Here is a 20,180-nt window from a genome sequence, read left to right on the forward strand (position 1 = left end):
AAAGGGAAGCACTTGAATAAACAGCCAATTCTGAAAGCTTCGCTTGATTGCATTGAGTACTGGATATTCTAATGCTGAACTGAAATTCTTACATTTCCCACAGAGTAGGTTAAAAGTGTATGGCTAGCAACACTATGAGGGCTAGCTTCTACTCATTTTACTCATTTTTGCATTTGAAATAAAACATCCCAGTTTACAGCACCAAAACAACAGAAAATGAGATAGTAAAATGATGTAAACTTTACCATAAGAAGAGACATTGAAGAGTTCAACATTAAAGAATATATAATTGCCGTTGGTCAACCGTCGTTTGTGTGCATCCAGCATGATTTCACGTATTTTGTCAGCTCCCATGCACATGATCACCACTGCAGGAAAATGACAGACACAAATTCAGTTAGCCATGAGTCAGAATAAGCAGTTTGCACTAATACCTTACAATTTTACAAACTACAATGATCATTGAGGGTAATTTTTCAGTTCATTGATGACTGCTACAGTGTAACCACACACACACTTCTACACACAATCACACACAACACACACTTCTGGTTGGTTATAACTCAATATTCAGCCTTTTCGGCTCCAGATTTAGGATTTGTGTTCTTGTCATGATGCGCTGAACTGTCCACACATTTCCTGGAGAAAAGCTGTTGCTGAGCTGTTATCACATTTAACTGTGATTGGCACAACAACTTTTTCAGAGCTAGTGACATGGCAGAGTATTTAATAATCACCACATCTGCTGATCTATATTCACATTCATCCAGCCTTTTTGCATGTTGTGCTGCTGCACACATGATTGAAATAGCAGGTGTGCGTCGTAGGAGTTGCACAGACTAGTCGACTTGTTGACTTTACTTCTCTATGATGATATTATCTCTGATGACTGATCTGGGTCATCCCTATGTTCCCCCCAAGAAATTTTCCTCCCATCAAAATTAGGCCTTCCCTCAGAGCTACATTCCCACAGCACAGGTATGGCCATTTCTTAATGCATACAATGTGTTATTAGGGCTGTGGGAACATAAGGCAGTGGAAATATAGACATGCTCCCCATTGATCACGTTATTATGATATTAACATCATGGAAGAGAAAAGGTAAGGAGCCTGATGATGGGTAATTACAGCAAGAAGTAGTGGTATATCAAGTGTATGTGTAATACTTCACTTAAGATGAAACCTGTACTACTGTCTGTTCTGAAATACAACAGAAGTACAAGTACCATGCATTCTCATCTGAAAAGCCTATGACCTATGACCTAGATTTTTTACTTCTTAGTGAAACATGGCTGACTGAATGTAGCTGTGGTGCTATTCTCAATGAGGCAGCACCAACAAATTTTAGCTTTATGAACAAGTGTCGAACTGGTAAGGAAGGCGGGGGAGTTGCTGCCATCTTTAAATCTGTATTTCAGTGCAAGGAAATTACATTAGGTGATTTTACCTCTTATGAACATCTCTGTTTTTTATTAAAAGGTGATCCAAAAGTTATCTTTTTAATCATATATAGACCTCCAAGATACTCAAGAAAATTCATTGATGAGTTTGCTGAACTGCTGTCAGTTATCTGCACTGACTATAACTTTTTTATCATAACAGGGGATTTTAACATTCATGTAGACAATAACATGGACAGTAATGCCAAAGAACTCTCTACTTGACACTTTTGGCCTCTTGCAACATGTGAAAGGGCCCACACACACACTCGAGGCCACACTCTGGATCTGGTTATCTCTAAAGGTGTTGATATTTCTTCTGTTGATGTTAAGGACTTGGCTCTTTATGATCATTTCTGTGTGTTGAAGGTACATAAATGAGAATACCAGTGCAACATTTATGGAGGCTATAGCTATGTCACCAACTGTGACTGCAGAGTCAGTTGATGAACTCCTGGATAAATTTAACTGGAAAATCTCAAATGTCATGGATGCTGTTGCACCTATTAAAACTAAGACGACCTTGAGCAGAAAGAAAACACCATGGAGGAACACTATGATGGTAAAGGCTTTAAAAACATAATGCAGGAAAGCAGAGCGTAAGTGGAGAAAAACTAAACTTCAAATTCACCTTGACCTCTACAAACAAAGTCTTTGTAATTTTAAATATGAGTTACTCAAAGCTAGACAGCAACACTTTTCTGAAATTATTAATAAGAACATCAACAACACTCATACTCTGTTTGCTACGGTTGATAAGCTTACAAACCCCCCTAAACAGATAGCTCCAGAACTCCTTTCTACAGAAAAATGCAATGAATTTGCTTTTTCAGTGAAAAAATCCAGTCCAAAAAATATCAACACAAATCAACAAAACAATAAAATGATGCAATCCCTAAGACCTCCCAGGAATAACTCAACTGCAATGTCAGAATTTAAAACAGTTGACCAAAAAACCATAGAGGAAACAGTTCAGCATCTAAAACCATCAACATGCTGTCTTGACACAATGCAATCAGACTTGTTTAAAACTATTGTGAACTCTGTCCAAACAGATTTGCAACAAGTAATAAATAGCTGACTTCAATCAGGCACGTTTCCTAAACTCCTAAAAGTGGCTGCCATTAAGCCACTCTTAAAAAAGAGAACGCTGGACACTTCCATGTTAACCAACTACAGACCAATCTCAAATCTTCCTTTTATAGCCAAGATCGTTGAGAAAGTGGTTTTTAATCAACTCAGAAATTTCTTGAACTCCAGTGGCCTTTTTGACAAATTTCAATCAGGCTTCCGACCTCACCACAGTACAGAAACAGCTCTTATTAGAGTGTTAAATGACATAAGGTTGAACACTGACTCAGGCAAGGTGTCAGTTCTGGTCCTGTTGGATCTCAGTGCTGCATTTGACACTGTGGATCACAGTATACTGTTGAACAGGTTGGAAACTTGGGCAGGACTCAGCGGAACAGTCCTAGACTGGTTCAGGTCCTACTTGGAAGAGCTGAGTTATTTTGTGACCATTGGGAGTTATGAATCCGATGAAGTGGCTATGACATGTGGAGTTCCTCAGGGGTCAGTTCTTGGACCCCTTCTGTTCAGTCTATATATGTTGCCTTTCTGCAGAACTCTAATGTAGACTATCACAGTTATGCAGATGACACACAGATATACCTAGCACTGTCCCCAGATGACTACAGTCCAATACAGTCATTGTGTCACTGTTTAGAGCAAGTCACTAATTGGATGAACCAAAATTTCCTTCAATTAAATCAGGACAAAACTGAGGTCATTGTTTTTGGCAATAAAGAGAAGAGGATTGCTGTCAGTAAACATCTTGAGTCACTCTCTCTAAAAACTAGGGACCAAGTCTGAAACCTTGGCGTGCTGATAGACTCAGATCTGATCTTCAGCAGTCACATCAAATCAATCACCAAAACAGCCTTCTATCAGCTTAAGATCATATCCAGAGTGAAGGGTTTTATGTCTCAAACAGACCAGGAGAAGTTGATTCATGCTTTCATCTCAAGTAGACTCGACTACTGTAACGGTCTTCTGACTGGACTCCCACAAAAAAGCATTAAACAGCTGCAGCTCATTCAGAACGCTGCAGCTCGAGTTTTAACCAGAACAAAGAGATCAGAGCACATTACTCCAGTTCTAAAGTCTTTACACTGGCTCCCAGTCAGCTATAGAATAGATTTTAAAGTTCTGCTACTGGTCTACAAATCACTGAATGGTTTAGGTCCAGAATACATGAATGACATGTTAGTAGAATATAAACCCAGTAGAGCTCTGAGATCTACTGACTCAGGTCAGATAGTTGAGCCCAGAGTTCAAACTAAACATGGTGAAGCAGCTTTTAGCTGTTATGCTGCACACAACTGGAACAAACTACCAGCAGAACTGAAATCAGCCCCAACAGTGAACACTTTTAAATCCAGGTTAAAAACATTTCTCTTCTCCTGTGCTTATGATTGAGCTCTTTTAAAGCACTTTACTTTTTAATTTTTCATTTGCACTCTATGTCCTTTTAATGATTTTAAAGCAAATCATTATTTTATGCTGCAATCTTATATTTAATGCTCTATTCTAGCATTTTATTTCTCTCTTTCTATTTTTCTGTACTTTGTTTTTATTATTAGTGTGGGGTGTGGGGGGTTAATTGTATATTTTAATGTTTCTCAAATTACATGTTTTTCTGTTTTATGTAAAGCACATTGAGTTGACATTGTGTATGAAATGCGCTATAAATAAAACTGCCTTGCCTTGGTGACTTGCACTTGACAAATCTTCTCAAAAGCACTCTTCACCAAACAGCCTGCTGTAACAGAGAAAAGATGGCTACAAATCAGCAATTTGCTAGTAAATTTCATTGTCAAAGATATTTACCTTTAGCAGTAGTGCATAGAGAAGGCTTCAGAGACTGGTTGCACATGCTGTGAAATACTATGAAGCACCACTGCTTGAGAATATTAAGAAAGGAATATTAGGGAAATGAAAGGCCAGTGTGTTGCTAACAACTGACCTGAGGACATTCTCCACCATGGAGCCATACATTACAATAACTGCTCACTACATGACTGACACATGGAATTATCAGGGAAGGGGGTCATAGTGGTGTTTTGCACAGTTCATGATAATGCCAGTAACATGAACTTAGCCACGGAGCTGTGTGAAATGTTTCCTTAAAGTCCGTGTAAAGTAAGAATAAATATGTGTTCTGAGTTTGACATACCACAGAAAAGTGTTTTGTTAACCACCCTGCCAAATTTGAATGATTAAAAAAATCGCCAAATATATGAAATTAGGCTTCAAAGTTGTGTAAAAATCAGCCTCTTTCTCTGCTCCCAAACGCTGTGGGAGTGCCCGCTGAGTTCGCTGAAACCCCGCCTCCTACCAAGTGTCACCTGTCAATCAAAGTCACCACCTCTACCCAAAACATGGACGCTACGTTTGAGAGCTTTCTACTGCTAACTCGGCGGCTAACTCTGCTAACTGGCTAACTGTAGACTGTAGTAGTAGTAGTAGTGTGTGCTGAATGTATTTATACCTCTACAGCAGCAGGGGCGGGTTTATGCTAATTACCCCCACGTTCAGACCCGCCCACTAAATCCTGAACACAGAAATCTTGAAACACAGTTTGTGAAGCCTAGCTCCACAATTCAAATCTAAATGGTTGAAATGCTTTTTACACCTTTTTTAGAAATACATTTATGACCTATTTAATGTGTTTAGAAGAAAATGTCTATTCACTTTACACAGTCTTTAAGAACTGGGTTGCAGCAGGCACACGCTACAGCTGAACATAAAGACTGGTTTGGTTGAGAATGCGGATGAGACAGTTGCCAAAGCAAGTGTCTAGAAGTCACTCATTATGAGAGTATCACAGCAGAAGCTAATGGAACAGCTGATTCAGCTGCAAACTTTGCCTATGGCTACCAAAATAATGTGAGATTACACCTAGGGTTGTTTTTAATCCATCCTGTCATTTTCAACATGATCAGCACCACTCTGTGTGTAAAGCATCTGACCTGCTATAAGGGAGGGAGTCACAGTAACAGGTGTCTCCATTGAACAAAACTAGTTAGCCAGCTTGATCAATTTAAAATGATCTTCTTTTGCTTTAATAATAATAATAAATAAACTTTTTTTTAGGTGAGAGCACTTTTCCAAATCCACCTTGCAACATTCTGCACACAAGCAAACAACAACTTTATGTAGGTGTTTACAGCTATATGGTAAACTATTAATTTTCATCCAAGGTGAAACTTGGAAGAAAGTCAGGTTTAAACAAGATTTTGAGCTACTTATTTGGCTACTCCCAAGGTGGGAGGAAAGTTAGACATTACCCCACTCTAGTCACTCCTTGATCATTTCACAACACTGCATGTTCCCACCACGGGAGCCTGCTTTGGTGGTGGGCCAAAACAGATTTTCCCATTTGGTCAAACTATGCAAAAGTCTGCTGTCCCAGCCATTAGCACCCCAAGTGCCAGAATTTTTTCTCTGGCTAGGAATGCCATCATGGCAGCAGGCAAGCCTTCATCAAGCCCATGTTGGTGCTAGATTGTCACTTGCAAAGCAGTACCTTCTCCATGACGTCATCAGCGATTAGTCTAGGTCAACTCGACTTTCGTCACATAACTGTCTACTTTAAAAAATTTAAAGTTGTACAGCCGCTAGCACATAGAAACTCCAACACACTCCATGTACCTGAAGAGGATACGTTTAGAATAGATAATACATCAATGAAGAAGCCACCACTGTCTGATTTCACTTATGGATTTCATTTATCTCTGTTACAGACATGTGACCTAGACTACACTATTAAGTGGACAGGTTAGGCTATAATATCGCTATTATTATTGATATAATTATAATTGTTATTATATCCAAAGTGTTGTGAATCCCCCTGGCATTATGTTCAAAATAATGTACCAGTGGGTGTATTGTAAGTATCAATTAAACACAACATCTCCAGGTACTTGGATAAGGTACATGATTCAGGTACAAGAGTTTTCCAATTTGAATCTGCAAATAAGAATGACAAAACTGTATTGTCTTTGCTTTGTGCTTACTAGGCATGGACTACCATGTACAGGTGCATCAGTGAGCAATTAGGGTGAATGGGTGATTAGGAAGGAATGCAAAAGACAATGTCAGATCAGATCATAGTTGTTTAATGTGGTGTTCTACAATGGCTCTGCCCATACACAAGTAGGCTATGAAGTGTGTCAAGTAACAAATGTCTTTACCATTTTGTTGGTTCATTTGAACTGTGTTGGTTTAACCTCCTTCCTTCAATTTCCCTATACACCTCCTTTTCTTTTCTTCCTATGTATTACACTAATTGTTTTACCCCATGCCCCAACCTCTTTAGTTTTTATGTTTACTTTTGTTGTAGAACTGTAGCCTATGGATTGAAAAACAAAGGAGCATAGGCAGTGAAATGCTTAGTGATAAATTGATGTCTCTCTTTTTTGTAACAACAGCAATATTAATACATTGAATATTTTTTGGATTATCACAGTATGGGATATGTCAAAAACATTTTTTTGTCAGTTTTAAAAAACATCACACTTATTACCAAAAGACCCCTTCCTTCCCTCCTTCAAAATATCCATAAAGACGTCATTTTAATGTTTCAGCATGTAAACAAAAACACCTATTGTCCTTACAGGGCCCTGCATAATAAAGTAGGCAATCTTTTGTCGAGGGTTGGCTAGACTGATTCTCCACTTATCTACCCACATGAAGGTTGTTTAAAAACACAACAATTTTAAATAAAACCCTTTTTTTATTGTTCGATCACAACCTGTAAAAAAAGACATCCACGAAAAACCCATTTCACCCCCCGTTCTTTTTAAGAGCACCACTCCTCCATCCTTTCCCACCTCACATGATCCATTTGACATACACAGCCACATATTACAGGACATGCACATCACATGTGTCCTGTAATATATGCACAAGCACACACAAGTGATAAAGGTGCATTTTGTGCACTTTGTGTGAAGAAATACTATTGTCATTGTTAATACAGTATACATTAGAAGTAAAAATAATATTTCATTGTTATTGTTGCTCAGAAATAAATATTTCTAGTTTAATATAGTCCATGTTCCATCAATTACACAAGTATACGAGCCAAGTATTGACATCACAACAGATCTCATTCTGCTTTCATTTAATGTGCATGTATACACTTGATGACGTGAAATACAAAATGTGTAAAACACAAAACTATTGTTGTGTATCAATATATAGTTTCAGTCCAATTTTGTTCATATATGATGACAATGGAAGTTCTTTGCTGAATGTATATTTCTTTTTCCCTTTTATTGTAGATATTCTTAATGTCATACATCAAGTATTATCAATAAAAGTCATTAAAAAATGCATTTTTCCTTTTTTTTTTAAGGCGGAGGCAACACCAACGGTCCTTTTTAACTATACAGTTCTAGCACTACTCAGCTCGACTCAATAATATACATTGACATGACTTATAATTTGTTTTCTGGGCGTTAGAGAACCCCTACACCCTCCTTGCAATGTCCAATAAGAGCCTAGAACTAAAGACATCAACATTCCCCAATAAAAGCCCTTCAACTATGCCACACCCCAACATACAGAAAGGTGAAAGCATCCGTTCATCACTGTTTGGAGCTTTAATTAGGCCTTATTCTATCTAAAGGAATTATTAGGGCCCAAGCACCTAACGTGTGAAGACCCTGTTATTATTTTCTGTCTGAAAGAATTGCATTTTTGAGAACCTAAACATGCTCGAAAACCTGCAAAACTTTGCACATACAGTACCAGTCAAATGCTTGCACATTTTTGACAGGTACTGTACATTAGATACATAATGAACAAAAAATGAGGTATAATTACTGGGTGTTCTCTAGCACCAACATAGTGGACACATGAATTGACATTTAACTTCTTGAAATGTACTATAAGACCCTGAGTCTGAGGACATCTATATGCAATAAAAGTCCTTCGAATGCTCCACACCCCAACATGCAAAAAGGTGTGAGGGCCTGATCAACACTGCTTGTAGCTTTAATTCATTTTATTTTTTATACCTGTGCTTTTCAACTGTGCACTGTGCCTCTTCTCCCACTGGGGAGCATAGCGAGTAACCAAAATGCCAAAGGTAGCACATGTGATGATACACCTGAGACAGACATTTTTGACAGAACAGACACTTCAGCACCAGTGCTGCCACCGTGGGTTCCCTCAGCAGAGAGCACAGCGAGGAGAGTTCAGTTCACCCTTTTATTTGGTGGGCTGTACAAAATAACTCAAAAAGACACACAGCTCCGTGTACTGCTGCTGCCCAACACTCAGGCACTCACTCTTTATACGACCAATATACAACTCAAATAATGCAGCCTTTTCCTCTGACTCAGATGCTCCTTGACCCTCTTCTGTCCAGCTCTCACTCAGTCCAGTCACTACTGCAGAGCCAGCTCTGCCCAGTCTTTCTCTCCTACAGCTGACTGCCCAAACCACGCCCACCTCCACAGACACCCTTTAAACTTAATCATTACAGCCATCTACAAAGGTACGGTAAGGTACAAAGGCAAATGGCTCCTATTTCACTCCGTAACCTGTTTGCATCTTTTAAATTAAGAACTGAAGCTGCTACTGTTACGTCCTGCTTTCACTGCACAGCCTGTGTAGACACAAATCCCAGTTTGTCAGCATGGAGGTGTTTTGCAAAGATATTTCAATACAATTTTTGCATAACATTGCCAGAACAAACTAGAGGTGTAATATTCACATGTCGTCACCTTCTTAAAATAATGGCCTAACTCATTTTTTGACGGAAATTAGTTTTTTGCCTAAATCAGCTCTTCATGATGCTGACCACCTCTGGTAAAATGTGAAACCACCCCCAAAAAATATGACTTGGGCCATTATTTTAAGAGGAAGACGATGTGCAACAATGAATATCATGATACAAAAGGGATGATCCTGAAGTCTTACGTACACACTGAGGCAACAGAGGCTGAATGGCTACTCAGTTAGTATGTCAATATGTGCAGGTGCTTATGATGGGATGTTGTTTAAGTTAGCCTTTCTACCATTCAGACACTACTCTGCTGTTCAGTAATGGTTAAATAGCACATTGTCAGAAAGGTAATTTTTGCACAGTACAAAAAACAAGACTAGAGGTTTAAAATACCTACAGCAGACAAGAACACTGAAATAAGTCAGTAACAAGGAGGGGGAAGGAGATATAGCACTAATGTCTTCCATAGTTAGAATTCTTCCTTTAATCAGTCACATCCACTTCCAAAAAGGTCTGAGACAGAGTGACTAGTACACTGCCAATTGTATTACCATTGATGTTAATCCAGAGAACCTATTCTCATTTGAAGTTCTACAGTATGTGTTATTCACTAAACATGCACTCATTTAATATATATATAAGCAAAGTGTTTGCCACAAAATATCAAATGTAAAAATCTCTTTCACTGGGTAAACCTTTCATTTGGTGTGCCAGTGATTAAAAATAAATAAACCAACAAATAAGTAGCCACACAAACAAGGGGTGCAATTGAAAACACACTAACCCTAGCATTAATAAGGAAGATTTAGAGTCTTGCTGGAACATTCCTCACAACTCTGTCACTTAAACACACCTCCTGAAATACCTCTTGAGTCAGTGGGACAACTTCACCTCAGTCCTGCCAGCACTATAGCACCCTTTAATTACGCTGGGCTTTACACACACTACTGCCCCTGTGTATGCTCTGCAAGCCATTCCATGAGGCAGCTCTAGCAGCCAGCAATATTTCAAAACTTCTGGATTTTCCTTTTTGCTAGGGCTCTGACGCTAGTTAGATAGATACATAGTAGGGCTGGGCGATATGACCAACATCTTATATCCCAATATAGGTTATTCATATCCCGATAATGATACATTTTTCCCAATATAGTACATCTTAATACAATGAATAAATAATTGGTCCTTCTGCAAGCCATCAAAACAACACGTTACTTTGCGTTGATGGCTTGTAGATCAGTTGTTAAGACGAGCAGCAGTGAATGTATGGACACTCAAAGCTGTTTTTGATTGTTATTGGCAAGTGAGGGACATACTCAATAACGTTAAAACAATAATTAAGATATTATCGTTGACCACACATCCCTAATAGATATATAGATCCCTAAATTAACTAAGAAATGGAGCAGTATATTGTCCACTGTCCATCTGTCAGAAAAAACTGCAGCAATCCAGGAGTTCAGACAACAATCCTTGTTCCACAGGAGTAAAGGCAGATGTGTACAATGATTGAATACTGTATCCAGAATGAATAACCAGCCAATTATCAATTTGTGAACTTATGGTTTATCTGATGGAACAAAAGCAACAATGGGGTATATTATTAATTCATGAAGTATTTTTGAAGAATCAAGGAAATAACTACAATAGCAACTTCTGCTCGAAACAGTCCACTTCACAGTAATATAAACAACACTTTAAACATTCACAAGAGGTCTCTCTTGACCGTAAATAAGAATAAACAGCAAATACTGTAGCCACCTATAGGGGCACGGAAATATGACATTTACACTATTCACATTAGATCATTTGTAACAAATTTACTCAATATTACATTTAGAACACAGAATATACATGCCAAATTATACTGAAAATAATGTATTAATTAACCATAAATATTTGTAGACTAAAGGTACACATACAGTTGTACAGTGAGATGCAGTCTCTACATTTAACCCATCCTAAGCATTAGGAGCAGTGGGCAGCCACTGACAGAAGAATAAACCTAAAATACATGTTTTTCACAATGGGAGGAAGCAGAGCACCTGGAGGAAACCCATGCAAGCATGAGCAGAACATGCAAACTCCACACAGAAAGGCTCCGGCTGGTATAAAACCCAAAACCTTCTTGATGTGAGGCAACAGTGCTAACCACTGAACCACCATACCGCCAACTATTTTGAACGAGCTTGTAATAACGTTATGAACAACCTGTATTGTAGTGAGTTACACAACTTAGAGGACATCACTGACCACCTGTTTAGCACTCACTCAGTCACCCTTTCTTTCGTACAGTGGCCATGCTTGTGAGGTGTGCATATTAAGTGACTTAACAGTCCTTTGGACATATTTGATTATCATGCCGAGATTTTCCTTGCAGTGAGACATAAAAGGGAAATGTAGGCATCCATTCCCAAATTCACTAAGTGAAAATTCATTAAGTGAATTTGTAACAATACAAATGTCCCTGCTGCACAGTGGGAGTAGCTCCAAAATGCTTGAACCAGGATCTTGGATCATGTTGTAAAACATATATGTGGATATAATCAAGCATGTCATATTTGCTCTAGTCACTTACCTCAAGGTGGGTTCAGTTGATGAAATGACATGATTCTTGTATCCCTGTGTGTCTTGGAGCGCCACAAAAGTCCAAGTGTGGACTCTTGCAGGTCTGTCATCTTAGCTGTGAGTAATAATTCACATCCTACAGACTTGGTTGCTGTTGATATGTGGAAGACAACTTCAGGCACGATGCTGGCCCACTCTCTTATTTCAAAGCCCCCACTGGCGAGGGGTGCTCTCATCTTGTCAATGAGATGTTTGGCCTGATCCAGAGACAGGAGGCAGTTATCCACGGAAAATCCTCTATCCTCTCCAACTTTTGGATTTTCTCACTGCACCTGTTCCGAGGAGTGCCATTACAGCAGTTGTGGAATTGGTGCATTCTGTTTATGCAGGATTGAAATGGCATGGCAGGACACACCATCAACTGTGACACAAACAGTCTTTTGCTCCAGTTGTTCTATGGCTGCTTTACCCTCAAGAGAGTGGATCAACTCTTTGTTGCTTCTGAAGGGTAGTGTATCCAGCTGAAAATGTCTCTTGATGTGTTGATACATCTCTTCTGTGGGGGAGAGTAATGATACATGAAGACAGTTGCTCTCACCTGGTGAATGATGAAGAACTCCCTGTATGGTCCATCCCAGTGCATAAAGCTACAGGGTCACCGACAGGACTGGTCCACAGCAGGTGTATAGTTATTGGCAGGTGAGTGTTATCTGATCCAATGAGTAGAATGAGATTGACATTGTTAAAGGACTGCAGTGGGATGTCCCTCAGGTGTTTGTTTCTTTTCTTCAGGTATTCAGCTGTTTGGCTGCTCTGCCAGCCCTTGCATTGTTAGTGAGCACAAACACTGAAATAATGCTTGTGATTGTCAAAATACGGACCGAAGGGCTTAAAATGATCACGCTTCTTGGTTTTTGATGGATTCGACTGTTGGGCTTCCTGCTGGCTACTAAATAAAATAGTGGCAGTTTTGAGTCTTGCTATTTCACATTTTTGCACTCCTTGATGTCAGCATGTGCAGGTTTTGGTGGGCATGTCCCATGGGCATGTTTTCCTCTCAAGCCACTCTGCTACATTTGGAAGAGTAGATAATTACCCTGTTAAAGCAGTGTTCAGTAAATGCATCTCTGAAGTTAAGTTAATTTGGTGAGTAATGTGTAAAACATGGCACCCACAAAGTCCTCAAATCCTTGATAATCCACAGCTCTAACTCCAAGGCAGTTCAAAATAGTTTCCCCTGCACCAGCTGTCTGGGCTAACCATATCTTTGTGTGAGAACTTGCATTGCAGTGGTGTATGTAGTCAGACTGTTGATGTGCTGCTTAGATACTTGCGATGCATAGGGGAATCTGAGATGGCCAAGAAGGACTTGATACTTGTAGCCCTAAATATTTGTAAAGGCTGCCCAGACCCCTTTTAAGCATAAGAAAGTCACTTTTTCTTCCTGAGCTGAATACAGGTAATTTAGGCTTGAGGGTGCCAAATGATGCAGCAACTGCCATCTTCACAATACTAGGCAGATTGGAGTTATCTGGAGTTATCTAGAGGCCAGGTCGGTGCAGAAAGCTGTGCAGGGTAGGTGTGCATGCATATAAATGTTCTGATGAGGCGGACACATGCTACATTAGTAGAGCAGGAGATGCAGGAGGCATAGGCTGTACTATCAAAGCAGGAGGTCCAGGAATGCATCAGTGAAGCAAGAGGCACAGGAGGCACAGGCTGTGTTTGAAGGGGAGACACTGGATCTGGTAGTTGGAGCTGAGCTTGAAGATGAGCGGCACCAGGGTCCCTTGCTCCCATGCTGGGGGTTGGACACTGGTCAGGGCAAACCAGTTCCAAATGAGAGAGGCCACTGTAATGTTGCATTTGGTATGAGTGATATGAGGTTTGAGCAAGGGCTCATTATGGATAGGAAGTTAATTTTACCAATGCCATCTATCATCTGGACTCTCAGTTAGCTGATACTCTCAGCAGTTAAATTATAGCTAGGGAGTCTCCCCAGGCTGGGTGACACTACATACAGAGCCAGTCAAAAGTTTGGACACACTTGCTCATTCAAGTGAATGGGTAAATGCATCCAAACTATGTTGGTCTTGGTGCTGAAAGTGGCCTCATTGTGGACGAATAAAGATGTTGGCACTGGTAGCTGAGTTCAGTCCTACCGATGTCAGGGAACGTGTCTTAAACTTTCTGGATGTAGCCATAGCACAACTTGTGAAATATAAATGTAGATTGAATGCTGGTGTACACAAGTCTGGTCTAAGTAATCTTTCAGGAAAAACTGCAGCAATCCAGGAGTTCAGTCTCTAATCTAATCTCTAATAATGTCCCACAGGAGTAAAGGCAGATGTGTTGAATACTGTGTCCAGTATGAATAACCAGCCAATTATCTAATTGTGAGATTGTGTTTATTTGAAGGAGCAAAATCAAAATCAATAATCGAGGAAATAACTACAATAGCAGCAACTTCTGCTGGGAACAGTCAGTTTCACAGTAATATAAATAATACTCCAAACGTCCACAAGAGGTCTCTCTCAACTGCAACTAGGGATCAACAGCACATAATGTATATAGCTGCCAATAGCAGTATGAAAATATGTTCAAACAAGCAACATTTACACCACTGGCTATTCACATTACATCATGTGCAACAAATCTACTCGATATTACATTCAGAACAGAGAGTGTAAGTACTGCTAATGAACTAGAGCACAACAGTGACTGAAAATGATTTGAAAATGACTAATTTATTAATGAACGGTATATTATTGTAGGCTATTTTTAACCAGTGTGTGTTAACGTTATTATGAACAACTTGTAGTGATGAATTAGTTAACACTTACAGTCTCATTTATGCACAACTTAGAATAAATCACTGTCCACCTGTTTATCATTCACTCACTCACTCACTCACTCAACCCTTGTTAGGAACACTGGCCAAGCTTGCACGTTGTATGTATTAAGTGACATAATAGTCTTTTTGGGTCCATTTGATTATCATGGCTAGAAAATTGAACACCCACAGTATATTGCAACAGCCCTGCTTTGGCTGTAAACCTGTAAAGCTAGTAAAGCCACATGTAAATATAGAACTGCTGTGTCAATTTGTAATGTCAGTACTCCTTAATACTAAACTGGCAGAATGACTGCTGGATAAACTGACTAATCATTTTCCTGTTTGTTGTTATTTACAGTATTATATTACTGTCTTTGTCCTTCCATGCTAAAATCTAAGACGTTTGTGGTTGTACAGTGAAAGCAAGTCATTGCCTTACAACTATGCAGGAGCCCAAGGGGAATTCTCTCCAAACACAAACACTTCATACAGACTCGGGATGGGTGCATGAGTGCATGTCTAAGGAGATTAACATCAGAAATGCAGCAATCACAGGAAAGGTGCTCCATTTTCCCTCCTAAATGTTTATTACATGCTACAATATTGTACAGTTAATGGTACAAAAATATGTAGCAGAATAATGAGGGGATTTTTACAAGCAAACATATGTTTATATATACATATATATATATATATATATATATATATATATATATATATATACATATACACACACATATATATATTAAATTAAAACAGCATTGCACTGTGCGCCCTGTCCCACCATTGTCACAGACGCACTTGTAATGCACTTGTAATGCATTTTAATATATGCATGTGTGTTTATATATATATATATATATATATAATATATATATACATATACATATACATATATATATATATATACACATATACATATATATATATATACACATATATATATATATATATATTAAATTAAAACAGCATTTTTTTCAAAAACCACTGTCCCACCATTGTCCAGTTAAACTGTAAATGCTGCAGTCAGGATTCTGGTCTATCATATTATGCTATTCATCTAAGCCACAGATGCACTTGTAATGCAATTACAAATGCACAGCCACAGGCACAGTTTCCAAACCTGTTGGACAGAGGTTGATGACGAATGAACAGCCAGCCTCAGTGACCTGTGTTTTCAGTGGAGAGGAACCAGCAGCACTGAGGATACTGTAAACAAAACTGATGAGTAGAGAGCTCATCAAACGTAAAAAAAATATTTGGCTTTATTACAACTTTGATCTTATTTTTGCATTCCTAGAGTTTATGATAACTTTTTCTCCAAGTTAATAATGGCATCTAAAAACATGCCAACATCAGACACACACAAAAAAGGTCTGATGGGTCAAAAAACACCAGCAGAGATACCATGAGGTCTAGCTGGAAATTTAGCAGGAATGTGGTCATGTGCCTCTCAAGTCTTTATCTCTCTCCATCTATTTGTGTTTATGTCCCTCTCTCATTTTTCTCTCATCATTTTCACTCACTTCTTCTCTTGCACTCATTTCCTGATCTCTTTATGTGACGTTCTCATCCTCTTTCTGTCCTTGCAGTCTCGCACTCTCTTTCTCTGTCTGTCTTCCTCTTGCCCAGACTTTAATACTTTTTGCTGGAGCTGGAGATAAAGGCTCTTCATGCCTTATTTTTCATTGTTTATTGGAAAGCTGCTATCAGCTGCACTGACCTACAGTAGTCAATATGTGAAAGGATTTTTTGTGTGGCTAAAATCTGTTTTTTTGTGGTTAATACTGTATGCTACAATCAAACAATCAGTATTGGCCAAAGTAATATTAGGATCATGATTTGAGTTATCCTAGTCTGGCAGTCATTAAGCCTGTTTGTGTGAAGACAGATGAATATTCAATCTCCTGGCACTGACACTGTGGCTTAAAGACTATAGTCCTGGCAGACCTTTACAAAAACTAATTCTCTGAGAATTCACTGTCAAACTCTACATTCCCTAAATGTTAGTGATTCAAATATAATGCAACACTTTTTATGTCTTCAACAGCTCACCTGCATCTCACAGTTAGCTTCCAATTTACATAATATAATAAAACATGACCTCCTCCTCTGTTGAGGGATGGTTTCTCTACTTTGACATAGACTCCTTCCTCTTTCAAACCATCTGTCCTCTCTATCCAACATATGTATGTTGTCCTTGAATAAGTGCCCCTTATCTTTCAGGTGTAGGTAAACTGTGTCTTGACCTGAGGAGTTGGCCCTCCTATGTTGACATAAAATGATGTGATGAATTCATCAGCTCTAGTGTAGCAAGCAACTTAAAGCAAACATTATAATGTTTAACATATATATATATATTTAATCTATCCTGTCATTTGGGAGTTACACTCATTACGGACTTATTATCACATCAGGATTAAGGATCAGGATCAAGATCATAGATGACCTCTGCAGTTATTACAAATTACTAGTCCTCTGCAAATGTGGCTTTTGTTTATTTGCAGATATACAGGGAGCAGCTTTCCCCCCTTGCCCCTTGTACATCTGCCCATGCTTTTTTATTAGTAATGTGTAAAAGACTCAGGTAAGCAGTCTTTCATTTTAGTCAGTGCTGAACGTTGCTTTTACCAGTTTAAATAACAGACAGCAACTGTGATTATATCAGCTGCAGATAATTAACGTTAATGCCCTAAGTTACTGGCTAATGTGCTCTCTACAACCCAGCATCTGTACTCAAAGATCATATGTGAGATTGAGGAAGCACCACCCTCCAAAATTACTGTACAACCAAAAAAGGACAGATAGTTTTTGTAGTTCAACAAGTACAACAAAGTGGTGAATTGTCTCTGCTGAAGTGATCTAGATTTGTCACATCAATTTTAGGAGTTGAAATCTCCCAGCTAAAGCACAAATTCCACATTTTGGGAAATGTCTGTGAATACTCTCAGTCATGCAGATTACTGTTATGCAAGGAGGGTTAAATTGAGGGCAACTGGACTTGGTTGTAGATACTTGCTGACATTTTGCCTCTCATTCAAGGGGATTCTTCAGATCTAACTTTATTTAACCTCTGATGCATCATTATTAAGATAATTGATACTACTTGATTCATTAGTGCTCCTGGCTGTTGTAACTACAGTTGATAACAGTTGTTAGGGTCACCTGAGGCCAAATGTGAACAACAATCATTGGACAATGTGAATGGTTAAAGTCCATGTAAAGTAAAAATAAATATGTGTTCTGAGTTTGACATACCACAGGAAAGTGTGTTGTTAACCACCCTGCCAAATTTGAATGATTAAAAAAATTGCCATAAATTAGGCTTCAAAGTTGTGTAAAAATCAGCCTCTTTCTCTGCTCCCAAACGATGTGTGGGAGTGCCCGTCGAGTTCGCTGAAACCCCGCCTCCTACTAAGTATCACCTGTCAATCAAAGTCACCACCTCGACCAGAAACATGGACGCTAGGTCTGAGAGCTTTCTGCTGCTAACTCAGCAGCTAACTCAGCTAACTGTAGACTGTAGTAGTAGTAGTGTGCGCTGAATGTATTTATACCTCTACAGCAGCAGGGGCGGGTTTATGCTAATCACACAGAAATCTTGAAACACAGTTTGTGAAGCCTAGCTCCACAATTCAAATCTAAATGGTCGAAATGCTTTTTACACCTTTTTTAGAAATATGTTTATGACCTATTTAATGTGTTCAGAAGAAAATGTCTGAATTCACTTTACACAGTCTTTAAGTGGTGTTGTAGACCTCCTCCTCTGTTGAGGGATGGTTTCTCTACTTTGACATAGACTCCTTCCTCTTTCAAACACCTGTCCTCTCTATTCAACATATGTATGTTGTCCTTGAATAAGTGCCCCTTATCTTTCAGGTGTAGGTAAACTGTGTCTTCACCTGAGGAGTTGGCCCTCCTATGTTGAGCCATGTGAGAAACAGACACATCTATATTAAAGTAGAGAAACCATTCCTCAATAGAGGAGGAGGTCACCCCACCTACAATGCTGTATTTCAGCAGTCATTCACATTTGGCTTCATGTGACAACTCCAACGAATGTCATTTACACTTGACCTCAGTTAACTCAACAACTCTTAACGTCCGTCATTAAAACAGCCAGGAGCATGAACAAATCAAGTGATATCACTCTTTTTTAATATAATGACCCTCTACACAGGTTGCATGTATTCAGCACCTAATTATCTAAAACAACAGTCAATTCCTGGACTGATCCTGGGCTCTGAGCTCATAGGCGCAGTTCAGCAGTAGACCACAAAAGACAAACATGGGTCATTTTTTGTGAGTCATGAGTTACTCGCAGGGCACAAAACAACGTTGTCTACTGAGCCCAATCAGTGCTTCAAATAGTGAGTGAACTAAATGGCCATCTTCCAAAGTCATACCAAATCCAAATGTGTATAAATGTGTGACTGTTCTCTTTGTAGCAACTACATCAGATACATATATCATCATCATCATCATCATCATCATCATCATCATCATCATCATCATCATCATCATCATTATCTGGATAACTTGGTTATCCATATACAAAGAAAAGGGCCCAATACAGTGCTAACTCCATAGGGACCAGCAGAGGCAGTGTTGTGGGACTCTCTTACATGGATGGACTGTCAGACCATCTTCAGTCTTCAGTTGACAAGGACAACACTTACTGCCATTGAACATAACAACATAAGATCTCTGCTGCTACACACTAAAGACCTGAAGAAAAAGACTGCGGTAGTGTATGACATCATTATGGAATCACATCAGTAGAACAATGAAACCAGCATCAGCTGTCTATGTACCCCCAGTCTCAAAAGGGTGAAAAGTCACTCTTACAACTGCATACAAGTATACACTCACTGAGCACTTTGAGAATGACCTGTGCAACCTAATGTAATCCAATACAACAACTCTACGATTAATTCTACTATTATGAAGCTTATACATGTTCAGTTTTCGTTTACACTGTCAGAAAGGTGCAAATTCTGCCTAATATTTATCAGTAAGGTTGTAGTGGGGGAGGTGGTGGTGCACTGGAGTGCTTTATATTGAGTGCTTCTATTATTTTGTCCAACACAATAACATACATGAGGGCAGCAAATTATATTATTATTGCTTAGGGATCTAACCCCCCCATTGTCCCCTACTTAATAAAGTATTGGCAGGGAGTTCATCAAGAAAAACCCAAAACAATACAGTCATGTTGAACTCTTTTCATCTGAGACAACATCCTATCCAACCTCATATGAACATGTGGCGGGACACTAATAGTAATATTCTGCACTACAATGCACCTTAACTATGTGAAGCAACAGCATGTAGCAATTTCCTTTGAATGACAAGAAAAGCCCTTCTCATCTGAGATGTATTGATTATGCTTAGAGCAACATACGGCAAGATACCGATTGTCAGAGGCAGAGTTAGACTCTAAGCACAGAGGGGGCAGAGCATTGTTGAGGGGGGGCCTTCTGATCAAATTCATATGAAATTCTGATTTAAAATTCACAACTGTAAAATAGCTTATATATCT

General features: G+C 39.0%; 1 protein-coding gene across 1 annotated transcript in view; it reads right to left on the minus strand.

The window, feature by feature from the left end:
* The window catches only part of npr3 (natriuretic peptide receptor 3), a 42,435-nt gene that overhangs the window by 16,708 nt on the left and 5,547 nt on the right, over positions 1–20,180 (minus strand). Inside the window, exon 2 of the mRNA XM_053326012.1 lies at positions 246–368. Coding sequence (XP_053181987.1) covers positions 246–368 — 123 coding nt within the window. The remainder of the gene's footprint in view (positions 1–245; positions 369–20,180) is intronic.

This window comes from Scomber japonicus, chromosome 9 (assembly GCF_027409825.1).
Source record: "Scomber japonicus isolate fScoJap1 chromosome 9, fScoJap1.pri, whole genome shotgun sequence".
Classification (NCBI taxonomy): domain Eukaryota; kingdom Metazoa; phylum Chordata; class Actinopteri; order Scombriformes; family Scombridae; genus Scomber; species Scomber japonicus.